The sequence below is a fragment of the Triturus cristatus genome, chromosome 1_2 (assembly GCF_964204655.1).
Source record: "Triturus cristatus chromosome 1_2, aTriCri1.1, whole genome shotgun sequence".
Lineage (NCBI taxonomy): Eukaryota > Metazoa > Chordata > Amphibia > Caudata > Salamandridae > Triturus > Triturus cristatus.
Window position 1 is genome coordinate 854,600,490 of NC_140580.1, and position 17,294 is coordinate 854,617,783.

The 17,294-nt window shown below is 51.8% G+C and overlaps 1 protein-coding gene across 14 annotated transcripts in view; it reads right to left on the reverse strand.

Moving 5' to 3' along the window:
* Positions 1 to 17,294, reverse strand: part of UBR4 (ubiquitin protein ligase E3 component n-recognin 4) — a 1,980,383-nt gene that overhangs the window by 367,155 nt on the left and 1,595,934 nt on the right. For all 14 annotated transcript variants that reach the window (XM_085609056.1, XM_085609055.1, XM_085609054.1 and 11 more), the window contains one exon: positions 10,513 to 10,598. In XM_085609056.1, the coding sequence (XP_085465182.1) occupies positions 10,513 to 10,598 (86 nt within the window). The remainder of the gene's footprint in view (positions 1 to 10,512; positions 10,599 to 17,294) is intronic.

A 17,294-nucleotide genomic window follows, 5' to 3' on the forward strand; every position in this document is an offset into this window, starting at 1 on the left:
ATGGAAAACCCCAGCAAATGCAGGAGATCCGCCGAGAAAGGGGAAGACTGGAACACCTGATCTGCGCAGATGAGCTGCGACCACCGCCATCACTTTCGTGAACACCCGAGGGGCACTGGTAAGGCCGAAGGGGAGCACGGTGAACTGAAAGTGCTCCTGACCCACCGTAAACCGCAGGTAACGCCGGTGGGCCGGCAGGACGGGGATGTGGAAATATGCGTCCTGCAAGTCCAACGCTACCATCCAGTCTCCAGGGTCTAGGGCAGCTAGAACCTGAGCCAAAGTCAACATTTTGAACCGTTCCTTCCGGAGGAAGGCCTTGACGTTCCGGAGGTCCAAGATAGGGCGTAGGCCCCCTTTGCCCTTCTTGGGAACCAGAAAGTAGTGGGAATAACAACCACGACCTACTTCTGGGCTCGGAACGCGCTCGACGGCCCCCTTGGCCAAGAGGGCCGAAACTTCCTCGTGGAGAAGATTCAAATGATCCCCCGAGATACGGTGGTGCTGCGGTGGCATGGCTGGAGGGGTCGTCTCGAAGGGGAGGGAGTAGCCCCTTCGGACGATTTGCAGCACCCACCTGTCCGATGTGATGGACCGCCACTGGAGCAGGTGATGGCGAACTCTGCCGCCCACTGGCGTGGAATGGGCCTGAAAGCTCTGACTAGGAAGGCTTTGAGGCAGATGCTGCCGGGGTGGATGTGGACTGACCGCGTCGTCATCCGTTACCGACTCGGCGGAAACCACGTCCGCGACCGCGTGCAGGCTGGTTCTGCGGCCGGTGGCTAGGCGGACGTGAGGAGGTGCCCCTTCCTTGGCCACGAAAGGAGCGAAAAGCGGAAGTTTGTGGCCGCGGGGCCGAGAGGCCCAAGGACGTGGCCGTAGCCCGGGAGTCCTTGAAGCGAGCCAGCGCACTGCCCGCTTTGTCACCAAAAAGGCGAGCGCCATCAAAAGGCATGTCCATGAGGGTGCTCTGGACATCCCCTGAAAAAGACGTGGACCGCAGCCAGGCGTGACGTCGAAGCGCCACCGTGGTAGAAATCGCCCTACCCAGCGAGTCCGTAGTGTCGAGTCCACATCGGATTGCATGGCGCGCTGCATCCCTCCCATCGGCCAGGGCCGAGGAAAGCCGCGCCCGGGCCTCCTCCGGGCACAGTGGCAGCACGTCCTCCACCGCATCCCACAGAGAGTGGGAATAACGGTCCAAGAGACAGGCGGTGTTCAAAGACCGCAGGCCCAAACTGAGCGAAGAGAACAGCTTCTTACCAAACTGTTCCAGTCTCTTGGAATCCCGGTCCGGAGGATTGGGAGGTAGAGGCCTGGATAACCAGACTCTCGGGGGTGAGGTGTTGGGACAGAAAACTGGGGTCACCCGGAGCAGGGCGGTGGCGTCTGGCAACGTTCCTATCCACAGGAGGGACTGTGGAGGGCTTGGACAAGGTGCCCTGCAGAACGTCAGTGAGGGCCTCATTGAATGGCAGCAGAGGCGCAGTGGAGCATGCGGCAGACTGAAGCACCTCAGTGAGGATGTTAGTCCTCACAGCCACGGCAGGCAGCTCAAGCCCAAGGGCTTCGGCTGCCTTGCGCAGTACCACAGAAAAAGCTGCACACTCCTCCGAAGCCACAGTCGGAGGAGAGATGAATCCAGTGTCCGGAGAGGTTTCCAACCCACTGGCCTCCCCCAGTTTATCTGCCCAGTCCTGTGCAAGTTGGCTCTGAAGGGCCATAGGGTCATCAGACCCATCCCAGTCGCCCCCGTCATCCGATTCCTGGTAAACAGGAAGAATGATCGGAGCCGGTCGATAGACAATTTGTGTCTCTAGCGGCGTCGGATGCGGCGTCGGGCGGCGCCGCATCGGTGTCGGGACCGGACAGGGGCTGAACCGGGGATCGACGTCGACCGGAGCCAGCGTCGGGGGTGGTATCGGTGTCGGCGCCGGCGGAGGAGGTGTAACGAGGTCGACCGGCGAGCCGCCGGCATGCGAGGTCACCCAGTCGAGTCCGCGGGGCCCGATGGCGTGCCAGCGGGCGTCGACGGCGGGGCCAGGCTCCTCATGGCCGAGAGGAAGGCCCTGACCTCCGCCGGCGCCGCGTCAGTCCCAGGGACCGTCGGGTATGGGGACTTGCGCGGCCGCGGGGGTGGAACCACCTGGACCCTCGGCCGAGTCGCGCGAGTGGAGTCTGAAGAGCGGTGTCACTTCTTGGAGTGCCTCGACTTACCCGAAGACTTCGAGCCAGACGAGTGACTATGTCGAGTGCGGCTCTGCGACCGATCCTAGGACCTCCTCCTGGACCGGGATCGAGAGCGACGCCGAGTGGCGAAGCTCGAGAAGCTTGCGGGACCACTCCCGCCTAGCTTTCGAGGTCAGGGCCATACAATCGGAGCATGACGCCGCGTCGTGGTCGAGGCCCAAGCAGTACAGGCACCGGCAGTGATGATCGGTCACCGACATCAGTCGGTGACAGTCGTCGCAGGCCTTGAAACCAGGCATCCTACCGGCACCAGAGTCGAGAATTGACCAAAAAGAGTCAAAAAAGTTAGTCAAAAATTGACTAAAGGGGTAGCTCTCCCGGATCTGCGCTTACTGGCGCGGAAAAAAGAAGAACTGACGTCAGCGCGCGACGACGTCATTCCGGCGCACGACGCCGACAAAGGACGCGGAGCCGCAGACGACGCCTAGCGACGCGCAAGGGGTATTGCTGACGAAAAATCTTCCGGATCCAGTCTGACGCCTGGGGATATTCTAAGGTGAGGAATCTAACTAACGTGTTTCTTTCAGATATGTGGATACAGTGCAACTTTTCAGTACAGCAATGTTAACCTATGGAAGATAAACAGGAATGCAGTTTTGAAGGCAAGTACATGACTTATAAATCCGGTGTTCGGGGTTTCAGGTCAAGGCAAGGCTACGACTGCACCACCAGCAGCACAGGGGCAGCCAGTGTAGAGATCAAGTTCGGAGTCAGGCACTCAATGCAGACTGGGGGTGATTGAAGTTGAGCTGCTCACAGGTAAGTATAGCGGTGTCAGAGGTCAATCTCCGGGAGTTATGGTAAGAACAGGGAGGGCACACAAGGCAGCACCAAATTTACACCCTCAGCAACACAAGGGCGGCCGGTGCAGAGTGACAACACAGCGTTGGGCTGCTTTGGCATGGCACACAGACCGTGTGCCATGCCAACTTTGTCCGTTTTGTCTGCACCAAGGCATGCAGGTTGCAGTGGCAGTTAGCATGGCCTTTGTGAGGGTCCCCTAGAGGGCCCTCTTCAGTCCCAATGCCCTAGGTGGTACCATTTACTAGGGATTTACAGGGGGATCTTAAGCTGTGCCAATCATGGGACAGTGTTAGGGAAAGAACATAGACACTGGAAACCTGGTTTGCAGGGACCCAGTACTCTACAGTCAAAGTTGCATCAAAAGTCAGCAAAAAGCGTGTGTGTGAGTTTGGGGGGGGGCTACTGCAACAGATTCCTTAACTTAGAATATCCCCAGGCGTCAGACCGGATCCGGCTTTTTTTTTTTGCAGCACCTCCGTGCGACGGCACTACACGACTCCGCCCTGACATCCACGTACGTGACATCAGCGCAGTCATACAAGTCCCTCTTGGCGCGCTGACGTCAGTTTTCTTTGGAGAAACATTTCTGCAGTACAACGTGGAGCCGCAAACAACAAACTGTTAAAGTATGTGAACAGTGTGCGAGGGATAAAAAATCCATGAATAAAGAAGGAGGATGGTGTAAGACACCATCGTAAAAGGCAGAATTAGACACTGCCTACAGAGAAGTGAAAAAGCTGTGAGAAAGAACCCCGCAAGCTAAGCGAAGACCCTTCCCAAGTGCAACAAGGGAAGAATATCACAACAGACAGAAATAGGCTGTCATTACCATGTAGAACGACAGAAATAGACTGTCATTACCATATAGAACTGTGTCGTCTAGCAAGAACGGAGCACAGAGAGAACAACAGCCCACCGCAGGAAGGTATAAAAAGACTGGCACTGCCCCTATAGTAATGGAGGTCTGAAACAGAGGTCAACAGATCCCCAAAGAAGACGACTGTAGAGGAGACCAGAAGAACCCTGAGCCAATAGAGAAGGCGGGAGGGAGGGAAGGCAGCAGGAGAAGAAAAGAAAATGAAGATGAATCTCCTGGAGAAAGTTAATCGAAAGGCATCATTTAAAGGTAAGAAACCCCTGAGAGGGAGTCTGCTGTATTATGGCAATTCTAAAAGGGACGCAACAATGTGAGCACCCGTGAGAGAAAAATCAATGGCAACTGAAAGAGGCCAGCGGATTACCCCATTTGGCAAGTTCTTCGCAGAACGGGGAGGCTAGGTGGGCGTTAAGGAATCTGCAGCTAGACAACGTCTCTACCAGATACACGGTTACCGAAGGCAAGTAACTCGGACATCTGATAGAGACATCTAGCAGCAGATTCCTTAACTTAGAATAGATACCACAGTCATACCCCAAAGGGGAGGTGGGTCTGCGACAGAACAACAGAAAGCGCAAAGCACTTGAGCCGGCAACAGAGTGACGGGCAAGGCTGCGGCGGAACAGCCAGACAGCAACCCAAATAGCTCGGAAAAGCAAAAGATAACAGGATGCAAGACATCTCAAAAATGCCAGAATGGCGCTACACCATACCTGTATAAGTATGAGAGGTAGAAACGGCAGCAGCCATATACCGGAACAAAAGAAAGAGCGAGGAAGAAGGACCACTCTCAGCTTAATGACGCACTATGTGAACACCGACCAAAGGTTGAGAAGAAACATGGAGAGAGGCAACCAGTGCCTACCAGGCTTGTTCACGGAAGGAAGGCCGGAGAGGCTACAGCCAAGAACCAAAGGTCAAGAGCAGAAATGAGCAATGTTTTTTGAATTGCAGGCAGAGAAACGAAACATGCCAAGAGCATGCACACCCAGTCCCAAAATGGGGAATAGGGGAGAACAGTAACAATCTTAAGCATGCTGATGCAGGCCACCAAAGAAACATGCCCAGAGCAGACAGCCACAGAGACCATAAGTTGGCGTAGCTAAAACAAGCATGAGGCTGCTCGACCAGGCAGCTGGAGAACCAAGGTGAGAACCAACACACGAAATAAAGATAGGCAGGGTGTAGACCTAGGACTTTTGACATCAGAAGAGCCGTCCCGCATGCCCAGCTGATATAATATAGGGTGAACTTAAAGAAGGAGGCACATCCGAAGGAAGGTGCAGCAGAATTTCAGACCACACCCTCCGACTGGAAGGAATGTAACCCTTGTCCAGAAGAGAGAATCGTTCAGTAACTGAACACGAAGAAGGAAGCAGTGTAAAACCGGGGAACCACCTCAGTAAGTGGAACGCATAAAGGGCCTTATTGGCAATGTCGCATGCAGCACTGAAAAGCTCCCTGAAACATGGAGACTTCGGACCAGACCTTGTAGACGCGAAGAGAGGTGAAGAGTTAGGAAGAAGAGTACCCATGGAACTTGTATATATACATAAATACATATATATATATAGCAAAAACTGGTAAACCAGCCACGACCATGCAACATGGTTGTAGTGGAACACACCTGGTGAAGTAATGACAGATGGAAGCTGCCTTTAAAGCGTGATAAACACCCCGAAAACCTCCCAAGGAGGAGAATGAAGCAAATAAGCAAGATGACCCATGACGTATAGAAGATGACGCCAAGGCACAACATTGAGCACCGTACAACGGCAGATAAGAGCACCAGAGGACGCATAGAGGCCGATGGATGTCTTAGGCCCAGTCGACATAAACAGAGCTATATAATAGCAAACAAGTACCCCACACGGAGTATGCACACCCCAACAACGGGGAACACCTATTAGGACGAGCCACAGTCAGAGGAACAATCTGTGGAACACTGCCACAGTAGGTTAACTACCAGTTTAAAACGCATAATGCATCTAGAGGATGCTAAATGGAAGGGTAATCACCCCCGACCATGCGAAAGGAAGACCTGAGGCTTACTACCAGCTGAAACCACAACGCATCAAAAGGATGCTAAATGAAAAGGTACCACCCCAGAACAAACGCCTGAGGAACCCAGGCCTAAGGGGGGGGGGGGGAAGGGCCGCAAGGAGGCGCTGAACAGCAGAGTCGGCGTAAGCCTCAAACAATGAAACCCCATCAAAGGGTAAATCAACAAGTCTCTCCCGGATATTCTCGGGAAGACGCTATCCCGTAACCAAGCATGGCGCCGCAAGGCGACTGAACCAGACATAGCCCGGCCTAAGGAATCAGCAGTATCCAAGGCGGAGTGGATTGTAAACTCAGCAAGGTCACGGCCATCCCGGAGAAGATGAAGGAGGTCAACGCGAGCGCCTTCAGTGCTGGTGGATAGCAAAGACTCTGCAGAGTCCCACAAGGCAGAGGTAGCCTGAGCCAGGGTGACTGTAATGCAGCACTAGTGGAGGCAAAGATGTTCTGACCACATGACTCAAGCCATCTGGACTCCCGGGAGGGAGGAAGCATTAGCCGGGGCAAGGAAGGGAAGGCAGTTTGCAAAACAAACCCCTACACGTCTGGATGCACAAATAAGCGGACCGGATCATGTGAAGCAGGACGGTGGCGGTGCAAGACCGAATGAGCCACCGGATCACCAGCCGAACCCAGGTACCCAAAAGGGCATCATAAAGAGAAGCTTCAAAGGGCAGAAGCGGCTCCCCATTCCCTGATCCACGGTGAAGTACATCAAGTAAAGGGTCCACAGACAAGGGCGCCGAAGGGGGTTGCCTGTTCAAAATCGGAGTCGCCAAGGAGACCACTCTGAGAAAAGCTGCACCAGCCTTGGTAGCCCTCCGGGCAGAATTGGCATAGGCAGAAAGGCGTACAGAAGACCGCATCTCCACTCGCGACAAAAAGCGTCGCCTAGCGAGTGCCGCTTTGGAAATTCCAACACGCAGAATTGCAGACATTGCACGTTCTCCTCGGTGGTGAATAGATCTAACCAAGACTCTCCCCACTGCTGAAAGAGACCTTGCATCACCTCCGAGTGAAGACGCCATTCGCTGCTCGGGAGGATAAGCCCAAAACTGCGCTGTGTCCAAAACCGCCCCGATGAAAAGGAGCTTCTGAGCTGAAATCAGGTGCGACTTCGACACATTGATGGTGAACCCCAGCGAATGCATGAGGTCGGCCGTAGTCTGGAGGTGTGAGACGACTGCCTGGGGTGAGCCTGCCTTCAACAGCCAGTCGTCGAAATAGGGGAAGACTGGAACCCCAGACCTAAGCAGATGAGCTGTGACTGCCGCCATCACTTTCATGACCACCCAAGGGGCGCTGGTAAGGCCGAAGGTGAGCACGGTAAACTGTAAGTGCACGTGACCTACCGTGATCAGTAGGTAACACCGATGGGCCGGCTGGACGGAGATGTGAGAGTAAGCGTCCTGCAAGTACAACCCAACATCCAGTCTCCAGGGTCGAGAGCAGACAGGACCTGAGCGAGGGTCAACATTTTGAACTTCTCCTTCCAGAGGAAGCGGTTGACGTTCCGGAGATCCAAGATAGGATGCAGGCCCTTGTAGTTCTTGGGCACCAGTAGTAGAAATAACAACCACCACCTACTTCTGGGGCAGGAACGTGCTCGATGGCTCCCTTGGCCAATAGAGCCGTAACTTCCTGTTGGGGAAGTGCCAAATGATCCTCCGACATGCGATGGTACTGAGGTGGCATGGATGGAGAGGTAGTCTTGAAGGGGAGGGAGTAGCAAAACCCACCTGTCCGACGTGATGAAGCGCCAGTGGGGGGAGGTGATGGCGAATCCTGCCGCCCACTGGTGATCGGTGGCCCTGAAAGGTCGGACTAGGAGGGTTTGGAGGCTGCTGCAGAAGGGGCGCTGTTGGACTGGCCCGCTCGCTGGCCCCCAGACCCACGACGGTGGGTCTCACGTCCCCGGCCGCGCAGGGGCTGGACAGCTTGCGCCGCCCTGTGTGGGATGTGAAGGAGCACCCCTTCCGTAGCCATAAAAAGGGGCGAAAAGCAGACAGCGCAGGTGCCCAAGGACTTTGCTGTAGTCTAGGAGTCTTTGAAGTGCTCTAGCCCATTGTTTGCTTTGTCGCCGAACAGCCGACGCCCATCAAAAGGCATGTCCAGCAAGGTAGCCTGGACATTCCCGGAAAAACAAGTCTACCTCAGCCAGGCGTAGCGATGAAGGGCTACTGACGTTGAAATTGTTCTACCTAGTGGGTCAGCGGTGTATGGTCCACACCTGATGGTAAACTTGGCTGCGTCTCTCCCCTCGGCGACTAGAGCACAGCCGGGCCTCCTCTGGGCACTGTGGCAGCACCTACATTACCGTATCCCACACAGAGTGGGTGTAACAGCCCAACAGACATGCGGTGTTTACCAACCGCAGTCGCAAGCTGGAGGAAGAAACATCTTCCCAAGATGGTCCAGCTTTTTGGATTCCCTCTCAGGTGGTGCGTTAGGGAATGTGCCTTTGGAAGTAGAGGCTTGGACCACCAAGCTCTCAGGGGTGGGGTGTTGAGAGAGAAAAGAGGGGTCGCCAGGAGCTGGACAGTGGCATTGGGCAATTATCCTATCCACAGGAGCCCCTGTGTTGGGCCTGGACCAGGTGCCCAAAAGAATGTCAGTAAGGGCTTCATTGAAAGGAGCAGGGGCTCCGAACAGGCCGCTGCCAGTTGAAGCACCTCCGTCAGGAGATTCGTCCTGACCGCCACCATAGGTAGCTTGAGGTTGAGGGCCTTGGCCGCCCTACAAAACACCACTGTGTATGAAGCACCCTCCTCCATAGCCACGGTAGGAGGAGACAGCATGCAAAGGTCTGGCGAAGTATCCAGACCACTAGCACCCCCAACCCATCTCTCCAGTCTGGTCAGCTAACGGGACCCCTCCCAGTCCTCCTCACCCTCCTCTGGTTGCCAATCTGGCCTGTCGGGAACACCAGGGTAGAACAGAGGTAGAAAAGTACTGCTAGGTGCCGTCTGGGGACACAACCGGCGTCGGCTGCGGATGTGGTGCTGGTGGAATCTGCAACGGGGGAGGTGTTACAAGCACGACCTGTGCCGATCCGGATCCAGGCCTGGATCCAAGGGAACGCTGTGGGGCCGGAGCCGCAGACGTTAAAGGCCCAGGGCCCCCAGCCGAGTCCACTGGGCCCGAAGGCGCACCGGCGGGGATCGGCTGCCCAAAGAGGACATGCATCGCTTCGTAGTAACTCCAAAGCTGGGCAGGAGTCGCTCCGGCTCCCGGAAAGGGAGGGAACCTCGAGTCCACCCTTCAGGCTCTGCACGTGGAGTCGCGGAATGGCACCATCCCCATCCCTCGTCGCATCGGCCGACGGATGGGGAGAAGTCGAAGAGCGACGATGCTACTTCGCCTTCTTCTTGTGCTTCGACGTACCTGAGGAGTGCAAAGACTTCGAGGACGAGTAGTAGTGACTCCGCGTCCGGTCTCTCGACCTCCCACGTGACCAGAACCTCGAACAGCGCGGAGCGGACTACCAGCCCTCGAAAAGCTTTCTGGACTGCTCCCACAAAGACTTAAGATTCATGGTCTAGCAGTCGGAGCATGACTTAGGATCATGGTCGCGCTCCAGGCACATGTGGTGCAGGTCCGTAACCGACATCAGCTTGAGACAGATGTCGCAAGCCTTTAAGCCGGGCCGAGGACGACTGGACATCCCTGCGGGCACCAGGAGTCGATAGACTAAAAAAACAGTGTTGACAAAATTAGAAAAAAAGGCAGTCAAAAAGTGACTGGAGGTACCGCTCCCTCCAGATCTGCGCTGGATGGCGCGAAAAAAAAAAAGAACTGACGTCAGCGCGCGAGGGCGGCATCTAAGTATCAAATGTGACGTCATCCCGGCGACCATGACGCCAACGACGAACACGGAGCCCACCAACGCCACCTTTTGACGCGCAGGGGTAATGACGAAAAATTCTCCGAATCCAGTCTGACGCCAGGGGGTAATTCTACAGGTAAGGAATCTATAATTTTCTCTTTAATATATGTGTTTCTTCATTGAAAGGGTATTCATATAACAAAAAGGCTATATATTTAGGCATACAAATTAAAGTGTCCCAAAATGTTTGAATGCTTAAAGTCCATGACAAAGTACAGAAGCTCTTTAGGTGCCAGTAGAAATCTATGCATCTCTTATGCCACCCCTACTGTGTGTGTACTAAAACAAGGCCCTGTGTCAATGCTAACCAATACATGGCCTCATATCTTCTCTAGTCACAGCATATGGCACTGCAACTCTACATATACTATAAGACTGTCTTGCTGGTCTACATATAATAAAGTAATAGCATAAAATTCTACCAGTGTCTTTACAGTGCTTTCAGGATTAGGAGACTGGCCTGAATGTTTACATATACAGGAATCATGCGTTATAGTTTAACAAGAACTTTTACAGTACTTCTAGGGTCAAAGAGAATAATAGGTTTTGAAGCTGAGGCAGCACTCTTCACCTTCAGAGTAACCAACAAATCAAACTGAACAGGTAAACAATGTTTTGAAGGTATGCTACTCACTTGTAGATATTGGAATTTGGGTGTTTCGTAAGGCTATGGTTTTGAGTTCGCAGAATCTCCACAGCCTTTTGCGAATATTCCTTAAACTGAAAAAAAGGAAACAGTCAGAAAAAAAGATCATCCTCTTCCTGACAAAGGCCGCACCAAGATCTCCTCTTCTACATGCCACCCCAACTATCACCCAAGATGGCATATGCTACTTTGTCCAACACATGATGCTGGCTCCCTCATACAGTAAACCACTACCACAACCCATTCCATGCCATACACACCTTGCCAGATGGCAGATTACAGACTACAAGGTTCAAACTCCACTGCCACATGCTTATAGATGCACCTTTTGTTAGAGAGTTTACACTTAAGCCATAGTGTGTAAACCAAGAGGTGCAAGCCCTCCATCCTCAAACAAAATCAAATACATCAATTTCCCCATCAAAGGGCAACAAATGCATCCCTTACAACAGCTACCTGAAACAAGTCAATGTTGATTCTGAAATCTAAGTTCTGCAGGAACATCTCACCCAAAAAAAGAGAAGAAACAGCACTGAGTTGATAAAGACTATGACCCAAACACCTTTGCAACAAGTCATCTGGCTTACCCTCCGCCACAGAACATTTATAATAACCACCATCCAGCTATCACATTCCATATCTTATTCTCCCTTTATATCCAAAATACTTACATCATCATTACCAATTTTTACTTCCACACAATCCTAGACCTCCAAGTGCACCTCTTCCACACAAGCCAATGAGTGAACACCTCCGGAACTACTTGGCTCAGACCACCACCTGCAGGCTCTACCACATGATACCACATAATACCACAGAAAGTTGATGGGTAAATAGGCGATTCATCTAACAGAGTTAAAATGGAGCACATTCCAGTGCAGGATAAAACCACAATTTTCTACCTGACACTTTTGGAGCAATTCTATTACCTACAAAAGGAAAAATATTTAAGACTGGACATAATATTAACAAGAGGAACAGTAAAAGTACACCCAGATTTGGCATTTGATTCGGTGATTTAGGAAATACTGGCGAGTGCCACAGGAGCAGGTGCTTCTGAAGCCTAGGTATTTCTAGAAGCTTGCATACTTTGTTCCAAACATTCCAGGCCGCTCTAAGAGGCTTGAAGCGTGTTTTTTTCTTTTTTTTTTAATAGTAACTGCCCTCTGTCTTAATTAGAGCCCTGGTGCTGCACCACCTATGGCCAACTCAAAAATTGAAGGCGGAATATCTCTTTCCTGCCCGCCCACATCCGTCTCTGCCCCCCATATTTGATTTAAACAACATACTCATTTGTTGTATTGTTATAGCCAAATAATAGGAGTAGGTTAGGAACCACCAAACCCCTCCCCCCGATCTTGTGAAAGGGTGAAAATTTTCAAAGAACGCCTGACCTTCTGATAGTTCCAGATAAATTGGGAAAATATTCTGTATAATTTCCTAAAGAAGTTGTTTTCCGGCTCTAGTGGGATACAACGAAATAAATATAAAATGTTCGGGCACATCGTCATTTTAAGCACATTGCACCTTCCCATTATCGACAGATATAAATTGTCCATTCTCTTAAAGTCTTTACTAATCTTCTCTAGAAGTGGAGCCGAATTAATTGCCCATGTGGACCCTGCATCCGCCGAGATATCAATCCCGAGATAGGTGGCTACCTCAGCCATACGTGGATCCTGGCTTGTCATGGTTTTAGTACAAACGATCCTAGTCTTATCCGAGTTCAAACGGTATCCCGACTGCCTACCAAATTTCAAGGCCAAGACTTAGATACTTGCAATTGCTCCCAAGGGGTCAGGGGTGACAACTGCTATATCGTCAGCATATGCAACACCTTGGTACTAAATCCCCTGACCACCATTGGTTTGATTGCCTGATCTTGAATAATCGATCTAATGAATGGATCAATATACATCGCAAAGAGTAATGGTGAGCAGGGGCATCTTTGTCTTGTACCTCGAGCTACCCAAATCTTTTCGGACTCCCTACTCATCAGTTGAATCCTAGCATATGGCTGTACATACATAGCGTTTATGGCCGTTAAAATGCGAGATCCAAACCCATTAGATCTTACGTTCCATTAATACGCCCACTCGACCTGGTCCAAAGCTTTTGGAGCATCAAAGAGAATCAGGGACATCTGCTCCCCTGAGGCATCCACAATATCAAACAGGGAGATTACCCGATGTACGTGATCCGTAGTCCCTTTCCCTGGTATAAAGCCATGTGGCCAAGGGCTAACTAGGGAGTCAATGATTTTACCCAGACGGAACCCAATAGTCTCAGAGTATAATTTTTCCATCGGCATTAATCAAGGAGATGGGTCGATAGGAAGCTGGGTCCTCAGCCATTTTCAGTTTCTTCAAAAATACAATGATATTGGTTTCCTGCCAGGATTGAGGTGGAATCCCCTTATGCTGTACAGCCAGAAACAGATCTAAAAGAAGAGGGATTAGTTCTGACTGAAGGGCTTTATATATTTCCATCGGAATTCTATCAGGGCCCGCTGCCTTACCTGAGGCCATCCCCTGGAGAGCCTCAGTAACTTCAATAATTGAAAAATCTGCCTCCAGTTCCTGCCATATAGAGACATTCACTGCAGTTTCCGACACAGCAGCCTCAGGGGGTCATCCCTAGTCTGATATAGGTCCCTATAAAACTCTGCAAATACCATTAGAATTTCTTGGGGTTCTGTGGCTAGGGACCCATCCTTTTTCAGCTTCACAATGTTATTTGCTGCTGCCATTTGTCTTAACGTACGAGTTACTTACCTTCGGTAACAATGTATCTGGTAGAGACGTTGTCTAGCCGCAGATTCCTTAACTTTGAATATCCCCAGGCGTTAGACTGGATCCGGAAAATTCTTTGCATCAGCACCTCTGCGCGCCGGGGGACGGCGCCAAACGACCCCGCCCTGATGTCGTCCACGTACATGACGTCAGCATGCTCATATAAGTTCCTCCCGGTGCGCTGACGTCAGTTTTCTTCGGAGAAACTTTTCCGCTGCACAACGCGGATCCACCAAACAAAAACTGTGAAAGTATGGGAACAGTGTGCGAAGGATGAAAAATCCGCAAAATAAATATGGCGGATGGCGCAAAACACTATCATAAAAGACAGTATTAGACACTGTATACATATAAGTGAAAAAGCAAAAGCGGAACTACGCTGAGAGAAAGAAACTGCATAGTGAAGTGTAGACTCTTCACAAAGTGCGAGCAACAAGGGAAGAGGGTCTCAACATACCAAAAAATAGACTATTACCATGAAGAACTGTGCCGTCCAACGAGGACAGAGCACAGAAAGAAGAGCAATGTACTGTAAGAAGGTATCTTCCTTACAGAAAGAACAGCAATGTACATGAAGAAGGTATCAGAGCCGAAGAGATCGGCAAGGAAGACGACTATATAGGAGACAAGAGCCTCTAGTTACTGGAGAATGCGGGCAAGAGGGAAGACAGCAGGAGAAAAGGAAGAATCTCCTGACGACAGTGAATGAAAAGGCACCATTTACAGAAAAAAGCCCATTGGAGTGAGTCAGCCGCATATGGTAATTCCGAAAGGTGCGCAACTATGCGAGCACCCTTGAAAGAAACCCAATGGCAACTGAAAATAGGCAAGAGGAGAAGTCCACCTGGCAAGGTTCTCGTAGAACGGGGGAGATGGGTGGGCGTTAAGGAATTTGCAGCTAGACAACGTCTCTACCAGATACATTGTTACCGAAGGTGAGTAACTCGTACATCTGATAGAGTCATCTAGCCGCAGATTTCTCAACTTAGAATAGATACCATAGCCATACCCGGGGTATCTGCGACAGAACCCTAGAAAGAGCCCAAGCACTGAGCCGTCAACAGAGTGACGGACAATGGGGAAGGCTGTGGCGGGACAGCCAGACAGCAACCCAATTAGCTCGGAAGAGCAAAAGATAACAGGAGGAAAGGCGTCCCAAAAAAATGCCAGAATGGTGGTACACCATACCCATATAAGAATGAGATAGAGATAGAGATAAACGTACGAAGGACCACTCTCGGCACCAACCAAAGGTTGGGGAAAAACATGAAGAGATGCAATTAGAGCCTACCAGGCTAGCTCACGGATGGAAGGCCGGCAAAGCTCCAGCCAGGAACCAAGGGCAAGCGGTAGAAACTGAGCAATGTCCTAGAAGGACAGACCAGAACAAGAAACACGCCAAGCGCACACCTAGGCACCAACAGGGGCGAACAGTAACAATCTGAAGCACGCTGATGCGGGCCACCACTGAAACATGCACAGAGCCGACAGCCACAGAGACAACAAGGTGGTGTAGCTAAAAGAATCATAGCCCAGGCAGCTTGAAGACTAAGGTGAGAACTAACTCACGAAAGAGATATGCAGGGTGCAGACCCTAGGGCGACTGACAACAGAAGATTTGTCACGTAGGCACAGCCGACATAGTATAGGGTGATACCTAATGAAAGGGGCACATCCGAAGGAAGTGGCAGCAGAGGCACCAGAGTAAAAATAAGAGTATAAATGTAGGAAAGAATTTCAGAATTCTAGACCACATCCTCCGACTGGGAGTAAAAATTAACACTCGTCCAGAAAGGGAGATATCGTTCCGTATTTGCACAGCCAGAAGGGAGCAGTGTAAAGCTGGGGAACCACTCCAGGTAGTGGGACGCAAAAGGGACCTTATTGCTTTAGATGCAGGAAAGGCAACAAAGTGCACCCAAGTGTACTGAAGGACACCCTGAAGCGCAGACAAAGGGCAATCCAGAGGGCAGCCCTGAAAAGCTCCCTGACCCATGGAGATATAGGACCAGCCCTCGCAGCAGCAAGGTCTGGTCCTTCTTTGCTATATATAGCAAAGAAGGGTAAACGAGCAACGACCATGCAACATGGGTGGTATAGGAGCGCACCAAATGCATTAATGGCAGGTGGTATCTGCATTTTAAGCATGAAAAACACCATGAAAACCTCCCAAAGAGGAGAATGACACATATAAGCAAGACGACCCATAACGTATAGAAGAGTGTGTCAAGTCACAACATTGAACACCATACAATGGCAAGATAATTCTGAGCACCAGGGGACGCATAGAGCCCAAAGGATCTCTAGGCCCAAATAACGAAGCAGAGCTATATAATAGCATACAAGTACCCCACTTGGAGTATGGACACCCCAAGCAACGGGGAACACCTCGTAGTGCAAACCACAGCCAGAGGCCAAACACAACAACCTGTGGAATACTGCCACAATAGGCTTATTGCCAGCTCAAACGCATAAGGCATTGAAAGGATGCTAAATGAAAGGGTAACCACCCCACAGCATGCAAAAAGAAGACCTGTGAAATATAGGCTTAAGGCGGAGGGCGAAAGCCCGCATGGAGGCGCTGAACAGCCGATTCGGCATAGGGATCAAACAATAAACCCCATCAAAGGGTAGATCAACAAGTCACTTCTGGATATTCTCCGGGAAGACATTATCCCGCAACCAAGCATGGCGCCTCAAGGCAACCAATCCAGCCATAGCTCGGCCTTAGGAATCAGCAGTATCCAAGGCCGAGAGGATTGTGAATTCAGCAAGTTGACGGCCATCCCGGAGAAGATGAAGGTCAATAGGAATGCCTTCAGAGGTGGCCGAAAAAAGAGACTCTGCAGAGTCCCACAATGCAGATGTAGCCCGAGCCAGGACACGCACTGTATTCAGTGAAAGAAGAGCAGCACTAGTGGAGGCGAAGAGGTTACGACCCCACGACTCAAGCCATGGAGGGAGGATGCACTAACTGAGGCAAGGAAGGGAAGGCAGTTTGCAAAACAAACCCCTGCACGTCTGGGTGAACAAATAAGCACACTGGATTATGTGGAGCAGGATGGTGGCGGTGCAAGACAGAACGAGCCACCGGATCACCAGAGGCTGGCCAAGCCCAGGTGCCCAAAAGGGCATCATAAAGAGAAGTTTCAAAGGGCAGAAGCTGCTCCACATTCCCCGACCCATGGTGAAGGACATCAAACAGAGGGTCCACAGGCAAGGGGGCCGAAGGGGGCTGCATGTTTAGAACACGAGTGGCTAAGGAGACTACTCTAAGAAATGCCGCACTGGCCTCGGTAGCCCTCCGAGGAGGGGACAGCAACTCATTTGTAGGTGACTGCTGTAAACTAAGTCTTCCAATACACTAAGGGTGCGACCAATGCCCCAAGGAAGGAAGCCCCAGTGACAAATGGGGGTCCTGATGGGGCTCCTGAGGAGGTGGGGATCCTGCCAGGTACACAAATTCTAAGGGGGGCACAGGCAAGGATAGATCTGGCCTAGCCGGATGTGAATGCGACGCCAAACTCTCCTCAGAAGCTTCTGGAGAAGAGTCAACAACCCGGTGTCTGGCGTCGGCTCGGCTCGATCCAGCGCAGAGTCGGCTCAATCCGGCGCCGACTCCACGTCCACCACGACAAGCTCTGCTTCCTAAGAAGGGGATGGCGCCGGGGAGGCAAGCCTCCGGTGCCGCACTGGCGCCGACTCAGCCTCAACCACACAGTAAGAAGCAGAGTCAGAGTCTGGGAGGCGAGTTTCGGGCGTCGGAACGGCGCCGACCTCGGCTCCAGGCAGGCGGCCGCCTGTCCGGAGGGCCGAGGTGTGCTCGAAGCAAGGCTTTGAAACCCAGCATCCACCTGCGGCGCCACAGGGAGGCCCACAGGACCATGCGGCGTGGCATGGGTGCTATGGGTCGTAGAGGGGGACCCAGCCGGGCCGCACCCTGACACGACATCTCCTTCGTCCCTGGGGTGCAAGAGC